The sequence below is a fragment of the Aythya fuligula genome, chromosome 17 (assembly GCF_009819795.1).
Source record: "Aythya fuligula isolate bAytFul2 chromosome 17, bAytFul2.pri, whole genome shotgun sequence".
Lineage (NCBI taxonomy): Eukaryota > Metazoa > Chordata > Aves > Anseriformes > Anatidae > Aythya > Aythya fuligula.
In genome coordinates, this window is record NC_045575.1 from 7,334,206 (window position 1) to 7,358,282 (window position 24,077).

Here is a 24,077-nt window from a genome sequence, read left to right on the forward strand (position 1 = left end):
CTTTAACCACAGTGGTTGCTGTTCTTGCTGCTTTTGTGCATCTTCCCCACGGTGAAGGGCAGTATTAAGCACCAGTCTCTTCTTCCTGTGTGCTCTCCTGACACCCAGGCTTGCCCATTTCTTAAACCAACGCTGTAGCCTAGCCTTACAAGAATATCTGACATACACAAGCCTCAAAGTCAAGTCCCCAAACATACACTAAGCTTGGGCATCTCACTGCACGTGATCTTGCTGTAATACAGCAAAAAGGAATAAAAACATCAATTTGTCTGTGATTTTTTTGTGGTTGAGAACCAGGCATGGATTTATTTATCCAATGTGCCTGCACCAAATGACATAAATTTCCATCTAATCTCATCAATTAAAAAATGACTGTTTTTCTTTTCTGAGCCACAGTTAGTGTCAATTATCATACACTGATTAAGTGGGTTGTTTATTACAAGATTTAAATTGCAGCTGAGTTTTATATCTTTAATATAAAAGCAAAAAAGATTAAAAATTAAAAAAACAAGTCTTACTAATTTGGTGATTTACTTTTCAGCTCACAATAACTATACTATAAAGTAATGGGCCTATGTTAATTTAAAAAATATATATCAGCATTAATCAACTGCTCTTGGTTGTGCTTATAAGACTGGAAACCTTGGACCATCAATAGGACCTCCTTCATAGAGGCGTAGAGAATCTCCCTTAAAATGAGTTTCTACCCTAAAGCTTTCAGAAGAAAGGCAAACATTTGAAAAAATGAAGTTTTAAAGTTGCCAATAAATGCACGTCTACCACTGAGTAATGGCTGCTAATGCTCTGCATCCATACCTGGCTGTGTTTGTTCTGCCCTTTAATGACAGGAGCATCTCACTTTTCCTAAAATGATTTAGAACAGCGCAAATGTGGCAACAAAATAAAAGTACCTCCTCCTCCTCTTGAGACTCGGTCAGTGGGCCATTCCGTGTCTCTTGGAAAAGGATTTTCTTCATTTTCCGGTACTGAAGGTTATCCAGTTCACGTACTGCATCTTTTGTCCTTTGTATGAGGTCTATTAGTACCCTTGGTGGTCGGTCTCGGCGAACAAAATCATGCTATAATCAAGGAAATAAAACACACGGTCTCAGACATGACACTAGTATGTTTCATGTGAAAACAAGGGCACAGGGGCTTATCCCTCCCAAGAGGGGCATGAGACACCAGTTCACGTTCAGTAGTTAGTAACACCTGTTATGAAAGCCTCAGCACTGATTACCCGTACCGTACTCATCACTGTATCAAACAACCAAACGGATCGTGCCATGCCCTTTGAGTTTTGAAGCGTAGGCTGCAAAGCGCTTTGTTGGGAAGTCAGAGGAACTGCTTCAGCACAGAGCACAATCAAACGCAGAGTACAGAGAAAGGAGCAAAAATCACTCTGCGACTCGAAACTCATGTGCACATACACATCAGTGGCAGGAGAAGCAGGGTGGTGGGCAGAGAGGTCCTTTGAAAGCTCTCCGCCCTGACTCCCTGATTCACTTTTTGGACTGAGGTCAGGTTTTCTGGGCTCTCCGAGCATCAGAGCTGATTTGTTCCTTCCCCCTTCACTTTAAGTGTACAAGGAACAAGACACTGCCACTTTAAACCCTGCAAATGCACAGGACTTAAAAATGAACAAAATGCATAAAGGATGAAGATTAATCAATCCTGATTATGGAAGATTACCTGCCTAAGCTTCATGCAAAGATCTGCCCTGCATCTGACCTATTCCAACTCCAAACCAGTAAGAAGACTGCAAGGTTTGTTTATTATTGAAGAGTTTAAGAAAAAAAAAAATCCAGTTCTTACTAATCCCTAAGGATGTACAAGAAGCACAGGTTTTAAGTGCAGACTTAACAGTAAGTTGTTCAATGGAACTTAAGTACGTGATGCAATGCTCTGCTCTGACTTATCAGCCGCGTCCTCCTGCGCTGTACAACTGGCGATGGAGCCTGAAAGCCCTGCAGCTTCCTGATTCAACCTCTGAGTACGTGAACGATCTGAGCATACACTTGCCAATATTCTGCATGGGATCACTGCGTTAGCGTACGCTGCTTAAAATACACCACAGGAGACAGCTTTAAAGCACAAACACCGTGTGTGCGTTTCTAGATAGGTGAATAATGAAAGATGGGAATAGGAAATAAAGTTTTCCACCCCGCACTGCGAATGGCAGGATGGCCTTTTGTTAGTGAGCTTAACAGTTGGGCCCCCGCTGCAAAGAAGGTCTCAGGAGGATCAGGTCTGCCTGCCTGGCCTCAGTTCATGAACTCGGGGCAACACACCTCTCCCTGGATCTGATGGCACCCCTCAAACTCAAGCACTAATACAGCCACCTGTAGCTGTAGTAACAGACACAACAGACCCAGCCCTTCTCAAAACACAAGTCTTGCATACAAGGAAGTTGACAACATCATCATTTAATGATTTCTAAATAAGCATAGGAATAATCATGCCGCAGGCTTATTTCTTGTTTTTAATTGAATTCAAATTATTGTGCATTTCAGTTTTGTTAAGGGAACAAGCTACTCACTTCAGTATCCATTTCTTTGCTAGCAGCGATGGCGTTTATTTTTGAATTATAACTAAAAATACCACATTATTTCACACAGAAGCCAAATGATTCATTTCTGCTCCTTACAGATCCCCACCATTTATTTCTCTGTAAACAGCAGCAAACAATCTGCAGCTTATTTATGATTAGAAAAAAGGCAACCATTTTTATCTCATCGTAGATAACAGGTATTTTTTAGAAAGCAGTAATGCATTTGGAACAATGATCCTGAACTTAACTCCATCCTACCTATCCAGTGTATACTCATTTAGGCATACTCTTCAACACTGCAAATACTCCTTTCATTAAGTGACAAGCTACGTGCTTCATATTTAAGCTCCTTAAATATTAGAATGGGACCACATGGAAACTATAAGGTAGATGCATAAAAATATAAACAAAAGTCTTGTATGACGAGAACACAATTCTAAATGCTTATCCACATGAAATAACTGAACTACATACATAAGATGTAGTCACTGCTCTGCTAGGTACTGCATAAATTGGTAAGAGATGATGGCTGATAGGACTTAATTTGTATGCTTTCTTCAAATTGTAAGAAAAAAACAGACTCAAAAATAAGTGCTTAACCCCAAGGCAAGCAGTAAGTTGGCTGGAAGACTAACCAACAGGACCAAGTCTCCTGAGAATATCACACAAGCTGAGAAAAATAAGAAAATACGTGTTTAAATATAATTTTGTAATTTAATTTTGAAAGTGAAAATATTATTGAGATAGGTTTGGTTTGTTTTCATCCAGGATAGTAAACTGAAACTGAAAATATCCTCTAACACCTCCTAAAATTCAGTTCCCTTTAAAAAATGTGGCCACAAAAATTTCTCTCTATCCCTGTTTATTACATGCAAGTAAAAAAAATCCCTAAAAGAAAAAAGATCATGAATCTTATAATCTGACAAGCTTTAGGGAGGAGATGTTTCCTGCGGGAGGGAACATCTGGGGCACTGCTCTGAAAGTCTAAAACCAAACAAAAAGACTGAATATACATAATTTAAGAATGACATCTCAGCTCCAATTGTTTGTGCAGACTCCAACCTAAGGTACTCCTGAAATCATATCCTTCAATGAACTTACACTATTCCTAGAGAGCAGAAAGACTGCCAATCCACATGAATGAATCATTCTGAAACCCACAACATAAACCTATTAGCTGGTCAAAGGATTGTCGGGGTGCTGCAAGCAGAACCGGAGAACAAAACGCTGGTTATGTGCCACAGCACAAATGGATCACAGGAAAAATATACCGGGCGCTGAAGAGAAAGTAAAAACAAGCTCGTTTGTCAGGCTTTACCTGGAAAGTGAAGGCATGAGGGTTAAATATTCTATATGGTCCAGGCTTAAAGCAAAGACAGAAGCGAGTGCAAAGCCAGCTATTCAGTAAAGAGTGCATGATTTCGATTTCTCACTTCAAGAACCAAGAGATTCAGAAACATCCATGAGAACGCATTTTACTGAGCTGAAAAAGCAACAAGAGAAGCCATAAAACAAAGGCTGAATGGTAGCCTTAGAACAAAAATCAGCATGAAAAGGCTGGCAGGTAGACACAGAGCAGCAATCTAACCTACTGTGGAAATTAAGCAAAACACCCTACGGAGCTAACAATTCCTCTGCTCAAATATTTAAGGAAAAACCGAGTCCTGTTTACCTGGTGTGAAACAGCAGCATGCCATGCAATTCTCACCAGCAGCTATGTACGGCAACCAGAGGAATAGCAGGGCCACTAATCAATTTTATAGAAAGGAGATACTTAAAAATGAAAAATAAAAAAAAGCCTGATGGAGAAGGGGCTGGACAGGATTTCACACATCCCTACTTTGTAAAGAAAGGTTGCTCTTAAATTTTCCAAAGACAAAGCCCTGGGAATTATAAACAGTTCCTGTACTTCTCAGGTAAACTGAATGCTGTAGACTTGAGAAAATGGAACTGATTTAGGGTTCGCTGACAAGATTCTGTCAAACTCAGGACACATCAGTCCCAACATGGGTCCCCCTCCTACGTGCTCATGGCTATTATGAACCTGCACGAGGTACTTTCCAAAATGATGGTTATTTCCAAAACTAGCTCTAATTAATTGGGTTCGGTATGGAGACTGCTGAAGGGACATAAACAACTTTTTGGTAGTTGATAACTTAACCCAGGCCTATTCTGTTAGTGCTAGTTTTAACTTCTAAGCATGATGCATGAATATGGAAAAAGAGCAAACATTAGAAGACATTAATTAATCAAGAGCAATTACTCAAAGCCCATCTAGGACAAAAAAAAAAAAACAAAAAACCAAAAAGGTTGGAAAATGGGATCAGAACCAGATAGAAACACAGCACTGCCTGACTAGAGAAGCTGAAAAATGTAATGGCTGGAAATACACTAAAAAATAGATGCAGAGTTTGCTTGCAAAGTAATAATCTACAGGTGGCACTAACCAGTAAACTTGTCAAGACCTCTGAACAAGACAGCAGCCAGAAGAATGAAGCAGCCCAAACCCCACTGCTGTGGCAGTGCCAAGCACAGCCTACGTAAACATACCTGCAGTAACACACTCAGATAGCACATTAGCCAAAAATGCCTGTCCAGCCAGCTGAACTCTGGACAGAAGTTAACCCCAAACCAGGATCAGACAGGCACAAAGGAATGATTTACAAGGCTACAGCAAAAAGGAAATAGCTGAACTGAGAGCAGGCAGAAAGATCCCCATCCCTGGAGGTGCCCAAGGCCAGGCTGGGTGGGGCTCTGAGCAACCTGGTCTGGTGGGAGGTGTCCCTGACATGGCAGGGGGGTGGAATTAATGCTCTTTTATGCTCCTTTCAACTCAAACCATTCTATGATTGTGAACAGATTTGAAAGGTATGAACAGATCAGAATTAATCATGCTGACATTACTAGAAAAAAATATGTTTGTGATAACCTTCCTGAACTCCTTCTGCATCGTGCTGAAAAAGGACGAAACAGGACAGCTCAGAGCAACCCACAGCAATCCCGGCCTGGCCAGGACATAACCTAGGTCACTCAGGCTCTTTCCATCCCTAATACCCCTGTTTCTTTAACTAATCGGCCGCTATCTGTAAAACTTCATTAAGAGCCTAATCCTCTCATCATGTGGAGTATAATTCTCAAAGTACTTCCAGCTCCGCAGTACTTTTGCTATTGCCTGTGCATCTTATGAAGCCTGGTTAAGTCTTGAGTTTGAGTAGCAATTAAAATGGCTTTTCAGATTTTCTGTCGCGTCCACAGAGAAGGTCTGTAGCAAAATACAAGCCTTAAATCTTCACTGAAATTGCATGTAAGCTTGGCAACAAATATTGCCTGTTGCACAACAGAAAAAAATAACATTTTTCTCTATTGGAGAAGATAAAGAGAAAAATGAAGGCACATCAGGAAGTTAACAGTTACGGTACTTTACACAAAATCATGTAAATGCCCCCAAAAGGTCATTTTTAGTTTCTTCCCTCATCTCTTCCCTGCTCTTTCAAAGGCCACAGAGTGCAGCATGGTCACAACTCAGGGCATCCTTCTGACCCCATGGCATAGCAGAGAGACTGGTGGAAGTTCCCTTTTCTGCAAAGAGCTCAGAAGCTTGCTCCTAAGGCTTGCTTACACAGAAAATTACTGTTTGGTATTCACATCTGCAGCCCAGATTTAACTGATCCAGCACTGGACCTGTCTGTCTTTGATCATACTTTCAGTTAAGGGATGTGCAGCTTTGTCTTGAAGGAAGAAAATTAAAAATAATTAAATATATCAAGATGACATCTTTCTACTCCCCTGCTGGCAGCCTCCTCCTTCAGCTGAAGGACCTGTTGCTCTCTCTACTGGCTCATGGGGCTTGCATGTTCTCTAGCACAAAAGGAACCTCTGCCAAGCTCTGGGGTGTACAGGGAGCAGGGTGCTGGGCTGCTTCCTCAAGAAACCCCTCACTCAGCAGTATAAGCATTTAACTACACAGACTGCCTCTACTTTTCTCCAGCAGTTTGACTCTTGAGCATCATGTTATAAAGGGAATTGCAACCGCTTCCTGATTTTACCTGTAACCTTAAATAGCCTAAAATACTCCAGTACTTCTAGTAAGGCCACCACGCTTTCAAACTTGAGCCTAAAGGCCAGAAAGTTCTTCAGGAAACAAAGAGTGTGACTCTTCTGCCTTAGCAGCCTTAGAAGATGTTTGATGGGATATCTTAGAAAGGTGCATGCAGAGAAAAGGCAACCAATTCCCAGCCTTAGAGACGTACAGGAATCCAGCCTTGCACTACCAAAAAGTACAAGGCTTCTGCCAATTTTTCAGCTCACAGAGAAGAAATTTGTTCAATAAACTGTGTAAAATGCAGCCTTATTCCAGCACATATAAAGAGAATTCCAAATTCAGATCGTGGTAAGCAGTACTGTGGTGGCCAGTAACAACACGCATCTGAACACATGCAGTTATTAGTTCCTTTAAAACCTCAACAGTACTTTAAAAAAAGACCCCCCCAAAACTACTGATACAGACAAGAGAAAAAGCAACAGTGTTTTGAAAAAGGGAAAATACTCATTCACCACCACTAGAATTACTTCGGGGTAGGCAAACACATTTTTCCCAAATTTCCAAAAGAGATTTGAAAATTTACCCGTAATAGATCTGTTGATGATGGCCTTTCCTGAGGTATTTTCTGTAAGCAGTAATCAACAAATCCCCTAAAGGAGTCTGACCTGTAAATTAAAGAAGAAAAAAAAAAGGTTTAAATTAAAAATAAGCTTAGTATCTGAAATATACACAAACTTACTAGCAAAGAGCAAAAGAAAAACCCTGACTAATTTGTTCTCAAGTACTAGGGCACAACAGTTAACTGACTTCTCTAAATTCTGAGTAAGCTGATCTCACCAGTTCTTTCAGCAGTAGATACGGACATGGCAGTTATCCGCAGCCGCAAAATGAAAGCCAAACAAGAACTCTGTGTACCAGCCAGAGTTTTCAATTTTATTTCAGCTACTTAAAATTAGATGACAATGAAATTCACAGCAACTCCAGAAATGTGCTTGCTAAGTTAGCTGATGAAATGACTCCCTGCTCTCTAGATGCTTCCCACCATTTGCAACGCTGACTCAGGAAAGCATCTTGGTACATGGTTAAGTTCAAAGACACTTTAGGCTTCACAACCTGAAAGAAAACTAATCTCCCAGATGCTCATCATCTCAAAAGCAGCATAAAAGGCACCTTGCTTGCTCCTTGTGCTCTCAAAGTCACAGACAGCAAACAGGTGACTATAAACAAACTGCCTGCAATCAAGAATACTGATTCTTGTACTGTATTCCCAAGCTGCTTCTACTCTGCATTGCAAATTCTGCACAGAATGATCTGAGTAAAGGTGTGGAGATATGAGAGCAATTTCTTTGAATCTTGAAAAATGGACAAAAGAAAGACGATGCAATAAGGAAGTTGATGTGGAGTGGGTTTGATAAAATGATCAGCAATGAAATAATTATGCTACTTAAATGCCTAATGGGGGAATTTCCCACCTCTCCAGGAGCTGTTGTTTCAAGCCATCTGCAGACTCTACTAAGCATCGCTCGATGGCTACATTCCACCCTTGAGTACAAAGAGCAGGACATGGAGTAATGCCTTTGCTCCCAAAGAATAACAAAATATTCTTGTATCGAAGCTTAGATTCTGGAACAAGAGCTCATAGTATGGGGAGTATTTACTGGCTACAGAGCTCTGATGACTTTTGAAGTCCCTCACTGAAAAAAAAAAATCTAATTACCTCTGTAGCCTCTCCTCTCCCTTCCCTTCACATTTCAGCTGTAGCATAATGCTAACAATTCTGTCAGAGATCTTTTGCAGCTGGAAACCTTGCTGATGCTGAGCTGAGGCTGGCTTAATGTATCCAAGAATATTTTAATTCCTGCGGCATCTACAGCCCCATAATTATCACCTCCACACATTTAGATTGTAGCACAGCCAAAGTGACAGAAGGTCAAAACGGAGCCTGCCTACACAGGAGCATTCTTCAGGAATGCAGTCAAATCACTCCACTGCAACAAACACTTTTCTTGTCAGATTTTAGCCATGCAGAGAGCATCACAGAGCGTTTTTGGGGAAACAAAGCACAAAACCTGGTAATAAGCTCTCTTACCATTCATTTGACTGTAACGTAGGGGAATCATTCTGGGCTATGTGATATAAGGCACTCATTGCATTCATGTTGAAAAGTGGAGGCTTCCTTTCAGCTAGAAAGAAAAGAGAAAGGTGTGATAAGGCAGTCTGGAAAGAAAAGGAGACAGATATGGAAGCATGAGCAAGGTATTGCTGCTAAATCAATAGCTCATTACTGTTGTCATCACATTTAAGCCAATTATTGTAATCTTCTGGGTTATTCCAGGACAACCACTCAAGGAAAGCCGTTATTCACCCGAAGAGTGGATGAAGGAATCCAAAGAACAGGATGCAAATTATAAGGAAAAGTTTCCAGTACATTTTACCTTAACTGCAACTTTACCCACCTAATCCTCAGTGGTAAAAATCATCAGCAGCTGAATAAAACAGAGCTCAGACATACAGTGTGGCACCCATACCTAGAGAAGAGTGGCTGCTCATTTCATTTACCATTGGCAGTCACCTGTGGAAGTCGGACAGGTTGCCAAATTCACTTGCCAGGTGTGCTTTTAACTCCTCTTTATCAAAGCTCTTCCTAGTCCTTGCACTTCCGAGAGGACGAGTGCCTGACAGCCCCCGAACAGATTTTACACAGAAATTGAGCAATGATAGTTTTCACTGCCATGTGAGTTGTGCCAAGCTGACACTGATGCCAGGATTTTTATTTTTTATTTTTTTAATCATTATTTATTTATTTTAAGTTCATGTCAGGTCAGATCAGAGCAATCACTTGTCCTAAACATGCAGCACGCATGCACAAACCACTGTGTTTTCTTCTCTTTAAACACTGCTTGCTTTTGGCTAGACCAGAAATTAAGAGACCAGCATTCACAGAAAGCCAAGTGGTGCTCATCAAGAGATTTCCTGCCCCTTCATTCCTGACCACGTGCTCAGATATGGAACCATGCAAAAGCAAAGCTTTAAGTTTAATACTGCTCAAATTGAAAAGAAGGATTGAAAATTAAAGGCAGGTCCTTTCTAACGCAACTTCTTAGGACATCTTGGCATAATAGTTGCTCTAACCTTCTCCAAACCCAGCTTGTAAGAGCACAGACTGCAAACCATACTTTCCTCTTCTCTGGGAGCAAACAAAAATAGCAGCACTTTGTTCTACAGCAGAACAGCAGGGGATAAGTCATATAAAGTACGAAGAGATAAAATGTTTCTTAGACCCCAGCTGAAATACCGGAGACTTGCTTATGTCTCACTCCATTTCATGAAGCATTTCTGCAGTTTTGTTCATGCCTGGCCACACATTCAGGTGAGGTGCACTACACCTCCTCACATGAAAGAACAGATTGTGGCCATTACACATCTTCCAAAATCAGCACTTAATCAGTCTGTAAATTTAAGTGTTTAGAATTCTTTCATATACCCTTTCTTTTGATTGAGATGCAGCAATGTGAACACAGAGCATTACTTCCATGATTCTGACACCGTTTTGAGTTCACTTGTTGGGTATTACCTGTGAAAACAGCTGGCATTTTCAACTTGAAGCTTTTCCTAACACACTGAATGAACACGGGGAAATCAAGTATTGGGGAAATAAAAGTGCTGTATTGGGGAAATAAAAGTGCTTGTCATATAGGGAGCCCAGTTTACATAGGCACCAAAATCCTGCTTCTCAGTGAAGGAAGCCTGGCAACCCTTAGCATTGGTTTGGAAACCGAAAGACACTTCAGAAGAGCCAATAAAGGGGGCTCAGTATTCGCAAAATAGGCCTGCAAAATGTGGTCTCTCTTGATCTTGCACACTAGATGAACACAGAAGTACAGCAGCATTATTAGTGCCTTGCCCTTGATTTGCCACTTTAACTCAGTTGAGTTTAACTCAACTGTCACTGCTTTCCAAGTAAGACTTGGAAGAATAGGAAGAATAAACTTTAAGGAATAAGAATCTTTTTTTTTTTTTTTTTTAAAAAAAAACCTCCCAACAATTATTGGGGACAGTTCTTTATTCACATCAGAGGCAAAGTATTTACTCACCTAACTCAATACACGTGATCCCAAGGGACCAGACATCCACCTTTCCATCGTACTGCCCTTCGTCCATAGCAAGGATCACCTCTGGTGCCATCCTGCCAACCACAGGACAAAACACGCAGGTCAGAGGACACAACCTGTGACTCCCAGCACATAGCTTACAATGAGATGGCTTCATCATCTTCAGCAGCACAGCAGGCCACAACTTCAAGGGCCAGCATGGATCTGAGAAAAGCCATGACGAAACAGAAGAGTGCTTGGCTGCACAAGAAACTCTTCCAAGATGCAGATTAAGAAAGGGAAGTAAATAAGAGGCCAGCCTCGCTGCTAGCAAAACTTGCTGGCACATGGGAGACCCACAGTAATCTCAAAGGCATTGTACCTGCAGGCAGTCAGCAAGGGCTGGGGGAGTCCTAAAGGCACCATCTCTCACCAGAGCTGGTGGGTTTTCCATGGGCACACTAGGAGAATTTTCCAGTACATATGTGCAGCCTGCAAGTATCGCTATGAAATGAACAGGGAAATCCAGAACAACTGGGAAATATGGTGGTCCAGGATAAAGGGATGAATGTTGGGGGGAAAAAGCAGCAGAGCCAGCCTGCAAAAATGTAGCCTATTTGGTTTTGTTCTTCAAAGATGAAGCAGGCTTCCTGCCAAATGGGCTTGTTCAGAGGTTGGGCCATAGGTGACCTCCCAGAAATGCCTGGGACGTCTGCCACAAAGTAAGTGGAGTGTAAAGCTATGCTGGCCCACTACGTTAGGAATGCTAAGCAACTCAAGTGACCCTTAAGCACGTCTCTTCAAAAGAGAATCTAAGTAGCTGCGTGGCTTCCAGTCTGCAGAGCTGGATTAAGAAACTTCCCTTTCTCCATGCGTTTGCCTTAATGCCACTACCTATGGCAAATGTTAATAATTTTTAAGCCAATGGTATTATAGAAGTCAAAACATTAACTTTCAAAGTGCTGTACAATCTACCTCTACTCATGGGCACTGAGAAAGAACCTGTTTCCTGAAGAGCTGGACACGGGAATTGTAAAAACGCTGCTTTGTTAATATAGTTGGCTAATGTAGTTTTTATGCCAGATACTATTTTTAGACTGTGAAATGCTGGAAATGTAAGGCAGCAGTCCCCATGAAGTACCCCATGCTTTACTCACCAGTAAGGCGTTCCCACAAAAGAATTGGCCGGGGAGACTATAGATGCAGACCCAAAATCAGCTAGTTTCACTTGACCTGGTTCTGTTAGAAGAATATTTCCAGCTTTAATATCCCTTTAAAAGAAGAAAAAAAAAAAAAAAAAAAAAGCACACTTCTGGTTACAGTAGAATAGCTTTGAAAAATTTACACATAAACAGAACTCTGCTAACCTGTTCTCAAATTAAATATTCAAAAAAAAAAAAAAAAAAAAAAAAAAGAGAGAGTTGTTTAGAAGCCTGGTATTACAGAAAGCTAGAGAGATCAAATACCTGACTTCATTTGGAACAGAAATCTGACTGCACACAAAAAGTGTGCTGGGGAATGAAGGACAAGGCTGAGGTCCCAAACTGAGAACAAGGGAGTGTTTCCCCCTAATACCCAAGATGTGACAGATACCAGAAATGTTATTTTAATCTTTCAAATGACTGGGGTCCATTAATTTCCTGCAAGTCTCAGATAATTCATACATTACAGAAATTAACAATAATGAAGCTACTGCAATACATACGGCACAAGATACTTTCAACATGTTTGGCACCATACATTTCTCAACTCCAGCAGTAAATGGGTTAATTACAAATTAATTGCCAATAAAATGCTGAGAAAGGTTAACTCCATTTGCACGCCTTCTAAGAAACCTGGCAATGGGCCTATACAAAGTTAGAGAAGAATTCACTTGAGTACCATTTACTTCTAAATCCCTTTCTGGCATGTTATACCTGAACTATTTTTTCTTGCACACATCAGAATAAAAAAGAATTGCTTTAAGAAATTCAGGTCTCCTGATACATTGCAGCTGAAAAATCACAACATAGTGAAGTTCCTCGAAACCCTGACACAGCACCCCAATAACAACAGGAAAGCTGTACACTGGGTGTGCCAGGTTTGACTTCACATAGCAGCAGCTCAGTTAGTTACTTCTGCAAAAGCAGACCCTCAATATATGTTGAATACATGTAAGGGATCCATCAGCCAGGCTGGGTATACAGTCTGGAATGTCTCTTTGCTGTCTTATAAAAAAAAAAATAAAAATCTATAAATAGAAAACACATCAAGAAAAAAAAAAAGCTTTTCATATCTGGTGTTTGACTGTAGGTCCTTAACATTGAAACCACTTATCAGTACTAGCAGACGTCCAACATAAACAAGTTGGACTTGATTATCTTTGAGGTCTTTTCCCACCTAAATGATTCCACGATTCCAAGTTACTGGGTATTGCCAAACTCACACATTCGGTGACCATATGAAAAAGGAAGCTAATTAGATAAATGGGAGGGGCAACAAAGCTACCTTGTGTTTGCTGCATACGCTGAGTTATTGTACAACAGCTGAAGGACAGCAACTTGTGCACCAACCACAAACTGCAGGCCCAGAGGAACAGGCCAGCTGAAAGACTGCTGAAGTTCAGCATGATGCAGACATGGGTGCAATGTTTTATCTCCAAAGGGTAGAACACAGACGGGCAATGCTGGAATAACAAGAGCTGCAGCAACAGGCATGGACCTGCAATGCTTCAGCAACAGAGCTGGGCTCTCAGAACCTCTGTTTCCCCACTCCTGGGACAACACTGCTTCAAAACCAACATTACAGCATTTTTGGTGCACATGTGCTACTCAGGTAAGTCTTCATGTTTTGGGTCTATGCATCTGTCACTTTTGAATGAGGACAAGTACCAAACAATGCCTTGTGTGCACAAGAACAAATCCTCAGAAGTCCTTCAGAGACAGCACAAGTCCTGTCCTCTCTGCTTCGTCTCCACTGCTACCCTCACATTTCAGCAGGCACCTCAGGTATCAACTTAGGTATCTGTGCTAACTTCAGATTGCCTCGTGTCTGCAATCTGATGGGATAATCTCACCCTTTGCCACCCCACACAGTGCCACTGGGACAAAGTGTTAAGGGGGAGGCCCAGGGAGCTCAGGATGAGACCAGGGCCCTGCTTTTTCCTGCATCTCCACAAGGTGTCCCCCCATTCCAGGTCACACTCGTTTCGCCTTCCTGGCTTTTGGGCAGGGAAACCAAAGTTGTCCCAGCTGCCAGCTTTGGTCCCTCCTCACCGTCATTGCTTCACCTGCCCCAGTGCTCCTGTCACTTGCCACAGCAGGAGATTTTACTCCAAGGATTTTACACACAGCTAGGAAAAGGAAATCTTTCAGCTCTCCTCTTTAAGTTAGAGCATCTTACAGAAAACTAGAGTTCTCCCGATGGTCCTGGGAGAGGTCTTGCTCTCTTCGCTCAGGAATTAAAAGGCAAAATATCCTTTGGTAGAAAACCACTCAGATAGGAAAGACCTGCATGGTACTTAACATTCCTCGTGGTCACTCAGCATACTGCAAGAGTGAAACTTTTCCCAATTTCAAAGAGAAATAACCAGCTCTGTTTGTGATATGCAGTAAACACATTAATGGGCAGCTCACACGGAGTAGCTAGGATTCAGCTGACTTTATACAGCACACTAGTTGTGCCATGTTTAGAAGTCCTAATCACAACCAAAACCTAATTCTCAGTAGAGCCCATGCAGGCAGTCATTTACTATAAAAAAGAATTTAATGCCCTATGAATGTGTGTAAAGTTAGTTCAGAACAGGTATTCTTATGCATAAATAAGGGCATGTATGTAAAGGGTTGACCAGAAATCATTTTAATTTCATAAGTTGACATTCTAACTTAATATTTTCCTTAGGCCTAATAAAATAACCTTGCGTAGATACACCCCAAATAGTTATTCTATTCTGACAAATGACAAATAATTAAATTCCTTATTGTCTGAGCCTCAAGTATACAATTTTTCTGCCCACAGCTTGTCAGCAGACTACAGAAAGGCTTTTAACCCCATGACTTAGTCCCAGACTGCTTTACCCTAATGACTTCTCGCTCACATTACCCTAATCTATTTCTCATCCTTTTCACAGCAACTCCCTGACATAAAGTACCAGCAGTTCCCAAAATAAGACAAAACCACAAAATAAGAACACACAACATTGTTGAAAAATAAGTGAAAAAAATCAGAACTGCTGGAAAGTAAAGATCTAGGAGCTGGTGCCCATGAGCAGCCTGTTATAACATCCTCCTCTGTGTGTTCTTATTTCTCTTAAGTTAGTTTTAGCCTTGAGTTGTGCTTTCACCAGCTGATTTCTGGATGCATAAATTTGATCTGATTTTATTTACTCACATGTAAAAAAAATAAAATGTCTTAAAAATAGTCTAGCTCTACCACGCTGCTTTACTAGGTGAATTTAGGGCGTGTGTTTTCCCATCCATGCTTTTTGCCAACATTCAGGTGCACTTTTTTACCAGGGTCTGCAGAGAACAGTTGCTAACATCGAAGAGAATTCAGCCCTGGAATATAGCTGCATTGAATTATTATAGAAGGAATGTGTTCCTTAACAGCCAGCGGCTTTTATTTATAAATCTACTCTGGCAGGGGTGTACTGACAAGTCCATTAGAGGGAACTTTGGCAGGAAAACCTTTACCAGAGTTGCTTAAACACAATGAAGTTATTTTCAGACTCCAGCCCGGGGAAGATGGAAGGACATCCAACAGCACTGAGCTCTGCCTTACCTATGAATCTTACAGTGAGAGTGCAGGTAGGCCAGCCCCTGCAAGGCACCGTGGGTGATGGCAGCAATCTCCACTTCCTGAAGTGGCTTCTTGTGAACTAAGGAAAAAAAAATCAGGAAAAAAACGTAAGAAAACAGCAATCTTTTCCTGAGAATGTTTCTAAACAGGAGATACCTCTCCAATTTTGCAAGCCACGAGGTGAGCACCATCTTCATCATACTAATTTTCTGTAGCAGCTTTGAGTCTGCATACAGCCTGTGTGTATTTCATGTTAAACACTTTTCTTCACTGTCCTGCTAGGGCCAATAGTTACTGCGATGACTGCATACAGCTTGCCAAATGTATGTGAAATACAACTTCAGTCCTTAGCAAGGAAAACTTCCCATTTTTTTTCCTAGTCTCTTGTTTTATAGAGCTATCTGTGACCATTCCTACGAACTGCAAGGCAGGGACAAAGGTGATCTCTACAGGTTTTTATTATGGATACTCAGATAACAGGCAGCCGGCTTCAATCAAAGCAGAAACCACAGGAATAGCTGTACCTTCCTTTTACAACATACATGCCAACTATATGCAGCACTGGCTTTCTGGGAAAATCTCAGCTTACCCTTAGTACCATGAACACAGGCATTCTAGCTACAGAACGCAGTAGTATAGACAGACTGCCTCTGCCATCTGTAAAATACCAGGTTGTGAGAAAACAGCCTCCCACTGTACTCAGAAGGGACACTAGAGAAAAGAAAATCAAAGACTATGGTTCTAACTCACCTTCTAGCAAATCAGAAGCTGATCCTAAACAGTACTCCATAACCAACTGCAAGAAAAAAGCATGCTTTTAAATATGATACGCACTCCTCCACAAATAATTACTACTTGGATGGCTGAGAAGCAATAGAAGTAAAACCTGAAGTTTTAAGAAACGTCATCAGCAATCAACAAAATAAAATGCTCCAAATAAATTCCAGCAACATCAGACATCCTAATTTGTTGCAAAGAAGGTTCAGGCACTGGAAAGCTATGGGGAGATTCTCTAGAGGATGCTCCATAATTATTGTTTAACCTGCTTGAATACAGAGGCCTGCCAAAGAGAGGTGGGGATCTCTTCCAATATCCTAAATATCCGTTTCTTTTAAATTACCAGGGAACTTTTTTTTTTTTTTTTTAGAAGAAGAAAGGGACTATAGGTGGCATGGGATGAATACTGCTGATGAGTACTGGATGCCTGGTTGTCATACCACAAGCTTTCTGCACACAAAGACCCCGAGCACCATGCCACTCACCCATGCAGTATGCTCTTTCAGGTAACAGCCCTTATACTCTATGGTGTTGGGGTGCTTCAGCTGTTGTAGAAACTTGACTTCTTTAATGATATCCTGCCATTTCTAATAAAAACAAAGGGAAAAGATATTAGTACACTTCCCCACTTAATCCCCCTAAATGCTTTCATACACCACAGACTACAGTACAGTCTGAAAAGCATCCATAATGCAATTTTATGATGTGAAGATGACAAGAGCTGTAGTTTCAAAAGCACAACTTTACTGAAGTTTTGGGGTCGTCACTGTTGCAGTAAGACCACCCTAAGACACATTTAGCTTGAGGACAGCCAAAAATTGTATTTTTTTTCTCTTTTTATCTGCAATACATTTTACTTGAAGCACTGTTACTGTTAAAATTAACTGCTCTGTGGTCTGAAACTCAGTAACAAACCCACCTGCCCCCAAACAGCTACAGCACATGCTACAGAGCAGTTTGCTTCCTTCTGTACTGCAGCACAAGGCCACTGACATTTGGAAGACCTCTGGAATAGTTACAGACAGCACATGCAGAAGACCAACAGGTAAGTAAGGAAAAATTAATAATGAACATCCCCTTTGGCCAGAAAAAACACGTTCTCTACTGCATGTCAACTTGATGTGCTTGGGTTCTCTGTTTGGATCAAGACACCACGACAGGAACAAATAAGAGCAATTAACAAGCAACCATTGAAGTGAGACTGATACTCTGAATATGTCGTCTATGCCATTCTGTACTGTAGGTCCTGAGAAGTGTTTCAGGTCAGCTATACATTTCACTTGACACCTCAAAGAGTTGCGGTTTATGGTTTCAGTAGCCCAGGTGCTCTTAGTGCCCTTAGTACAGAATGCTTCTAGGCTGGTTATTTCTCAATTCCCATTCACTTCCTTAAACTGAACTATTTGTCAAAATTTGCATAAACTCATTTTCCCTCTGCAAATCTCCATGCTTCCTATGGAAGTGAGCAACAGCTACAGCATTAGAAAGCTGGCCCGCCAGCGTCAAATGAAATACTCAGCTAATTCCCCTGACCAGACTTACATTATGTTGTACCAGCCTTTGCATCAGAATTGGCTTCACCATCTTACCTCGTTCGTTTGCTTCCCACTGTAGGACATTTTCTTGACTGCCACCACCTCATTAGTGTGGGAATTTGTAGCCTGGAGGAGGAAAAAAATAAATTAGAAAAAAAAAATCATTTTTAAATCCTCCCCGTGGAGTGAGCCGTGCCTTTAGCAAACACAGACTTTCTTCTCCTATATCACATCCTGGAAAGCTCCTACACTTCAGAGACACCTGCCTTGTGATAAGATTTATGAGACAGCTATTTTCTGGCACTCTCTTTTCTGGCAATATTTATCTATCCACAATCACAGTCCCTCCCTCAGCCCTTACTACACTTGCTACCTCTCTACTGATACACAGAACAAGGTCCGGTATCTCACTGAGAATGCATAAAATAGTTTCATTGGAATTGTTGTAAAAGCAGCGTTCAATTAGCTTGCTCCTCTAATCAGCATTTTCTCTGATTCACTGTTTTTGGTCCACTTATTTCCAATATTAAGGCAAAGGCTGTATTGTGATTTTTCATCACATCATCTTAGGACAATGTCTGTGTGCCTTATATGCATTGCTGTACGGAAAAAAAAACACAACTAGTTTTGGTTCTGAAAATCAGTCAAAAAAGATAGATGGGTCCAGGCTGCTTTTGCCAAGTTTCATTTAATATCGGGCTTTTTTTCAAACCTTTGTTCTTCAAAAGACTGATTAATCTAGTTTTACGCCATTAAAGCAGAGAGGCTGTGACTTTCCTACAGTTCAAAACACGTTGATGAGGCACAGACCTCCTCCCAGATATTACCATTGGGGTTGTTAGAAAGCAAGTTATTTTGGTTTTCTTGTGCTATTACAAAAAGATCAAGTTTTCAGGAATGAATTTGTAGTAACAAAAGGAATGTCATTCATTTCGCTTATGAAACTGGGTCACCAAACGTAGGCGATCTGCACACAGTTGTTCTCTTCGCTGCTGGTGGTTGAGCAGATGTCAAATCATGGAGCCATGCTATTCATAGAAATGCAAACCACCTTATCTGAAAAACCACCATGGAATCAAGCTTAAAAGCAGACCAGAAAAAAAAAATCAGGACATTTACATTTTCAACAAAATTTGCCAGGCCCCAAACTTCACCTATTTTAATGCAAAAAAAGCAGATCTTGAAAAGCAGATCTTCAGAGAGCTGACATCTAACTCAGACTTCTCAACCAGATTGACGGACTTGCTTTCTGCCCAGAGTATAAGCAGGAAAAAAATACAAAGCCGCCGTATTTGCCTGCAATCTGCTCATTTGATTCCTGCATGGAAAGCACTGTTATCCCAAGAAGCTTTCTCGTTGGGCCAGTGGTCATGGCAGTAACATCTCATGCAAGTTTTCCAGTTCTGTCCACACCAAGTCTTCTATCTTTAAAATTTAAGATCCCATTCTTTATTTTTGCTTTCTTCATTAAATAGCTTAGCTTTGAAAGCTAAGTTTGAAAGCTAAGAGGAGTTGAAAGCCAATCCTTGCAACCAGTAAGTCAGGCTTGTAGATGATGCTCAGTATTTGGGGGGAATAGAACATAAATAGCAAGTGTCCTTGAACTGCAGGTGATCGTTATTGTCACAATCTCGTATCAACACAGTACTAAGAAGGCTCAGGGAAACACTCAACAGAATTGGATGTGTGGCATCTGATTGTAAATTTAAAATGTCGTGTCAAAGGAAAAAATGAGACATTGGAAGATCCTGTCTTACAGATTAGCTACTCATTTAATATTTTATTATCAGAGCCATCAGATCCAAGTTGGACAATGAGCATTATTCAGTCATCAAAATCTTGCTTTTTTGGAACCCGTATGACACAGGGATGATGACCAGAGGCCATGAACTCAGTTTCAGAAAGAGCTCTGGTTGCCTGGAGTGGAACTGCCCTCATTTCTGCATGTTAAGGATGGAACATCTTAAGGTTTTAATCCTAAGAGTTGCTGAAATCCCAGCACCTCTAACCACTTACAATTTTGAGGACAAAAACCCTGTGTCAGTTAAAAGCTTAGAATACAATCAAAGTTAAATCTGGTAAATCCTCATTTCCACTGCTCGCAAGGATGAGTACTATACTCCCAAGCAATGCATTAATCAAAGACATTTCACGATGCTCACAGTGACTTCAAAGAAAAATGATGTTGGGTGAACCAAAAGAGCCCAGGAATTACTAAAGGGAGCTGACACACTTAGACTCGACTCTTCCCAGCACACACACTTCATCAAATGGGTTAGAGAAAACATAATACAAGTAACTTCTGGGGAAGGCAAAACCCTTCCTAAGCACTCATCGTCCTGCTCCAGCACATAAAAGATCTCAAGAGTATTTTACTCAAATAGATGAGCTCCTGCTGGTGTTCTAAACAAATTTCCAAATACTTCTGTCTGCCGCTAACTCCAAATATCTTCACATAGCACACGCTCTCTCGCATCAGCCACAACTTTGTGCTGCAGGGTACAACTGCCCCGTTAAGCTGTCGCCACCTTCCCTCTATTGTAGACCAAGTTGCTGCTCTAAGCAGCGTTTCTTTCTAGCAAGAAAAAAAGTTTCTTTTCTTAAGTTAACTTGCCAAGCATTGGTAATTATATATTGGGCAAACAAAATCACCAGTTCTCCAAGTTACACCCCCAAATCCTCTATTAACTTTATTCAGTTGCCATTTTCTGAATGGGAAAACACATGAGCCCAGGACAACATATTTGAGCATCACTCCCTTCTTTCTTTTCTTGATTAGACCTGACATGAATATTCCTCTACCACTACCACCCCCCCCTTTATTTTTTAATAGGTAAAAGGTTTCTTATCTTTTTAAAACACATGCTCACAGAACCGCAGTAGGCTTGAGGATGCCAAACACCATGGACACACTGGGGTATGAAGTATTTAGTTCTGTTAGGGAAGCAGCACTGAACTGCATAACAACCAAACGCAATCTTTAGAAATATTGTGACCAGTCAGGAAGGAACCTGACCCTTGGTGTATTTTAGAACTTTTCCCTCTTCTTTAAATGATTTAGGAAGCCCCATTCCTTCAAAGGGTGTTTGACCTATTCTCCCTTTCCGATACCATGGACATCAGGACCCCTGGAAACACTGCCACAATGATGTGAGATCTTATTTGATGTGAGATTATTCCCCAACCCTGCCTCATTGCAAGGTGAAGAAAGACAGACAGGCTGCAAGAACACAGACCCCAAGGAATGATTTGCTGTATGCTCAGTGCTCCATGCAACAGGGAAGAAAGTCTCAAAGAGTGGCCAAGAAGAGTAGGTATATCACAGAAAAGAGGTGATGCATCTGTCTACACTCACTGTGTTACTACAGTAACCTTACTGCAAACGTGCCTTCCATCGCCATCAAGCTTGGAGGAGGAAGATGCTGCTAGGTCACTGCAAGAAGCTGCAGGCTGGCTACACTCTTCAAAGCACAGACCAGGTGAAGCATAGAGGGAAAAGGAGGAAGAGAAGCTCTGCAGAATCACAAAAATCTGCCTAACCATGGTGACATGTCTGGTGTAAGCCTCCTTAGTAGCTCTCTAACACTCCTCATCCTCTTTCCCTGGAAGCATGAGGGCTTTCTGACCACCAGAGCTGAATGATGAAGGCAGCACCTTCACTACTTCATCTCTGCCCTAAAGCACATCACACATCCTTTTCCTCGTCTGTGAGATACACTGAGCAGGACCTCCCTACTCACACCTTAAAAAAATCCTGCTCTTCTTATGGAGAGGATCAACATGTATTGTAAATTTTACAAACTCATCATCTTACACATTCACTATTATTCTTCCACCTACCTGTCACTTAACCCAACACCTAAAACTGTCTGTCCCACTGCTGATGATCCCCATGGCAGAAAACCTCTTTGGTTCCACCAGTAGCTCCACTGCTGCACAGAACTACGAGTGGCGGATTGGAGTGCTTGCAGATCACTCATGCTAGCTACTGTCAGCATTGCAGGTGTAAGAGAGCTTATCTGAATACTTTAGTGTCTGATATTCAAAAATCTCAGCTCCGGTGTGCTTGATCTTCTGGAGTGGCAAGACATACTACCACGTAACATAAATTTATCTTGGAATGATTTTTTGATACTGAATTCTATTTTAGCTTCACTGATAGTGACTACATTATAATTATTTCCAAATTCAGTATTTTCAGTTTGGCTTTGTTTGATCCTAATTGGATTCTTCTCACTTTCCAGATGAAATTCTCTCGACTATCAGTTAACGCTACCTCCCTTCCCTCTTGAATTCCCATCCCCCCCGACTTTCCCTTTGCTTTTGCCATGAAAGCATTTGCTATTGGAGATAGTATGGTATGTGATAAACGAGAGCAGAAGGAAGATGACAAAGCAAAACGATATTTCAAAGGTATCTCTAACTCCTAAATTATCAGAAATCATTCAAAAGCCTGAAAGCAATTTGATGCGACTTCCACAGTATCTTTATTCAAACCACCACAAAGCCAATTCATTAACAAAAATAGCTTTTAACTCCAAAAGCATGTTGAATCATTAATTCACTAGATCTATTAATTTGCAATAATTTACAAGCTTATGAGCACCAAGTAGATTATCTTGAAATTCCAGTTTGGCAAATTAATTTCCAACTGCTTCAATTCAACTTTCAGCATCTAACAGCACCAGTACCATGTACTTAACCTGTGTGATTGGGTATGTTATTAAGTCTATAGTTGACTGCTTCTCTAAATACAGCTGGAACAGCAAAGAGCTCAGGAGTGCTCTGGAGACACTTATTTCCACGATGTGCTATGCTAAAGCTAACAAACACAGAACACTAAGAGCTGAAAGGATGCCCACTTTTACAAATGCTGAGAATCTGCAAAATACCAGATAAATCAGTTTCATTTCTCAAAAAGGAGGTAAAGAACTGTACTTACAAAGTAAACTGCTCCGAAACTTCCATGTCCGATTTCATGTAAACCCACAAATATTTCTTCAGGATCATCTTTGTAGAAGAGGTCAGCTATTTCTGGGTCCTTTGGCACCCCTTTGCGCATGTTGACCAGTATTATGAACTAGCTCGCGCTTTCAATTCCCAATCAATTTCTTCCTTCATCGACAACGTAGTTTGTAGACAGCATTCAGCACCTGGTGAGAAAGTTCATCTTTTATCTGCTTCCCTTACACAGGTTTCAGTCCTCCCTTCTCTGACAGCAAAATAAGAGGAAACACTTTCAGGAGCAATAGACTTCCTATTATTTCCTTCAGCAATTTCTTTTTAATTATTAGTCCAATTTAGATATAGAGATTAAAAAGCATTCAGAGTACAACGGCCCTTTATCTCACACAGGAAGCAAGTGCTGCAGCTACGCTAAGGTCCACTTGAAGACAAAAGTCCTGTTGCTACGCAAAACATCCTGTGATATGAGTTTGTTATTCTCCGTGCTGGTCTCCAAATGTGTCACTTTTTCAACTCTTACCATTGTTCCTCCTACTTTTCTCTGCTCTTTGTTTGCTTTGTTTCTCTACTCCCACTTGCCAGCTGGTGCTAATAGAAGAGTTCTCTTCCATGCCACAGAAACACTTCACAATCATATGAGTGCGGGGTTTGTTGTTTTTATTTTATCTTTTAGTGCTCTAGGACAGCTAGGGCTATTGGGTTTTGATAACTCCCATCACAAAACTGCTTTTGAAAAATCCTGGAGTCCATCAGGTAAGGCAGGTATTTGCTTTCTTACCATCTTTCTGTAGAACAAGCAGATAGCATGGAATGAAGGTGCACTTCAAGGAAGATTTTAAATATCCATCCCAAACCTTTTATTTAAACAAAACACTACAAAGCTTTGCCTTCGTCATCTAAACATCCTGAAAAGTTTGCATTGGTTCACAGACACTGGCGTACAAAGGCATGACGGATGCCTCTACCCACATGCCTTTGAATTCTGAAGCCCAGCAGATTATCTGCAGATGAGTCAACTGGAGCAGCTTCTAACAAGTCTGGAGCAAGCCTCAAAATTCTATTTCCACATATGTAGCTCAGCACCTAGTTTATTGATACCACATCTCTGTGCCTAAAACAAAAAGGCTTCTGAAAATAAACACCAAAACGTTCAGCCTACCTTATGTTATAAATCAGTGTAGCATTTGAAGAGAGACTGGCTGAAATGTAGCAACCAGATAAAATTAAAACTAAAACACACATTAAAGGCTTCAGAAGATTTCAGACTGCAAGCAGCATCCAGATAGAGCAATGATGAAAGCAGAGCTTAATTTTGGTCTGAGGCTGAGACAGTCTCCTTG

At 41.0% G+C, this 24,077-nt stretch overlaps 1 protein-coding gene across 3 annotated transcripts in view; it reads right to left on the minus strand.

Annotated features, from left to right (window-relative positions):
* TAOK3 (TAO kinase 3) overlaps positions 1 to 24,077 on the minus strand; it is an 81,611-nt gene that overhangs the window by 23,075 nt on the left and 34,459 nt on the right. For all 3 annotated transcript variants that reach the window (XM_032198791.1, XM_032198792.1, XM_032198790.1), the window contains exons 4-13: positions 22,715 to 22,925; positions 17,827 to 17,898; positions 16,723 to 16,824; positions 16,211 to 16,256; positions 15,443 to 15,539; positions 11,842 to 11,955; positions 10,688 to 10,779; positions 8,683 to 8,776; positions 7,177 to 7,258; positions 912 to 1,079 (exon numbers count right to left, since the gene is read on the minus strand). In XM_032198791.1, the coding sequence (XP_032054682.1) occupies positions 912 to 1,079; positions 7,177 to 7,258; positions 8,683 to 8,776; positions 10,688 to 10,779; positions 11,842 to 11,955; positions 15,443 to 15,539; positions 16,211 to 16,256; positions 16,723 to 16,824; positions 17,827 to 17,898; positions 22,715 to 22,834 (987 nt within the window). In that variant the 5' untranslated portion in view covers positions 22,835 to 22,925. The remainder of the gene's footprint in view (positions 1 to 911; positions 1,080 to 7,176; positions 7,259 to 8,682; positions 8,777 to 10,687; positions 10,780 to 11,841; positions 11,956 to 15,442; positions 15,540 to 16,210; positions 16,257 to 16,722; positions 16,825 to 17,826; positions 17,899 to 22,714; positions 22,926 to 24,077) is intronic.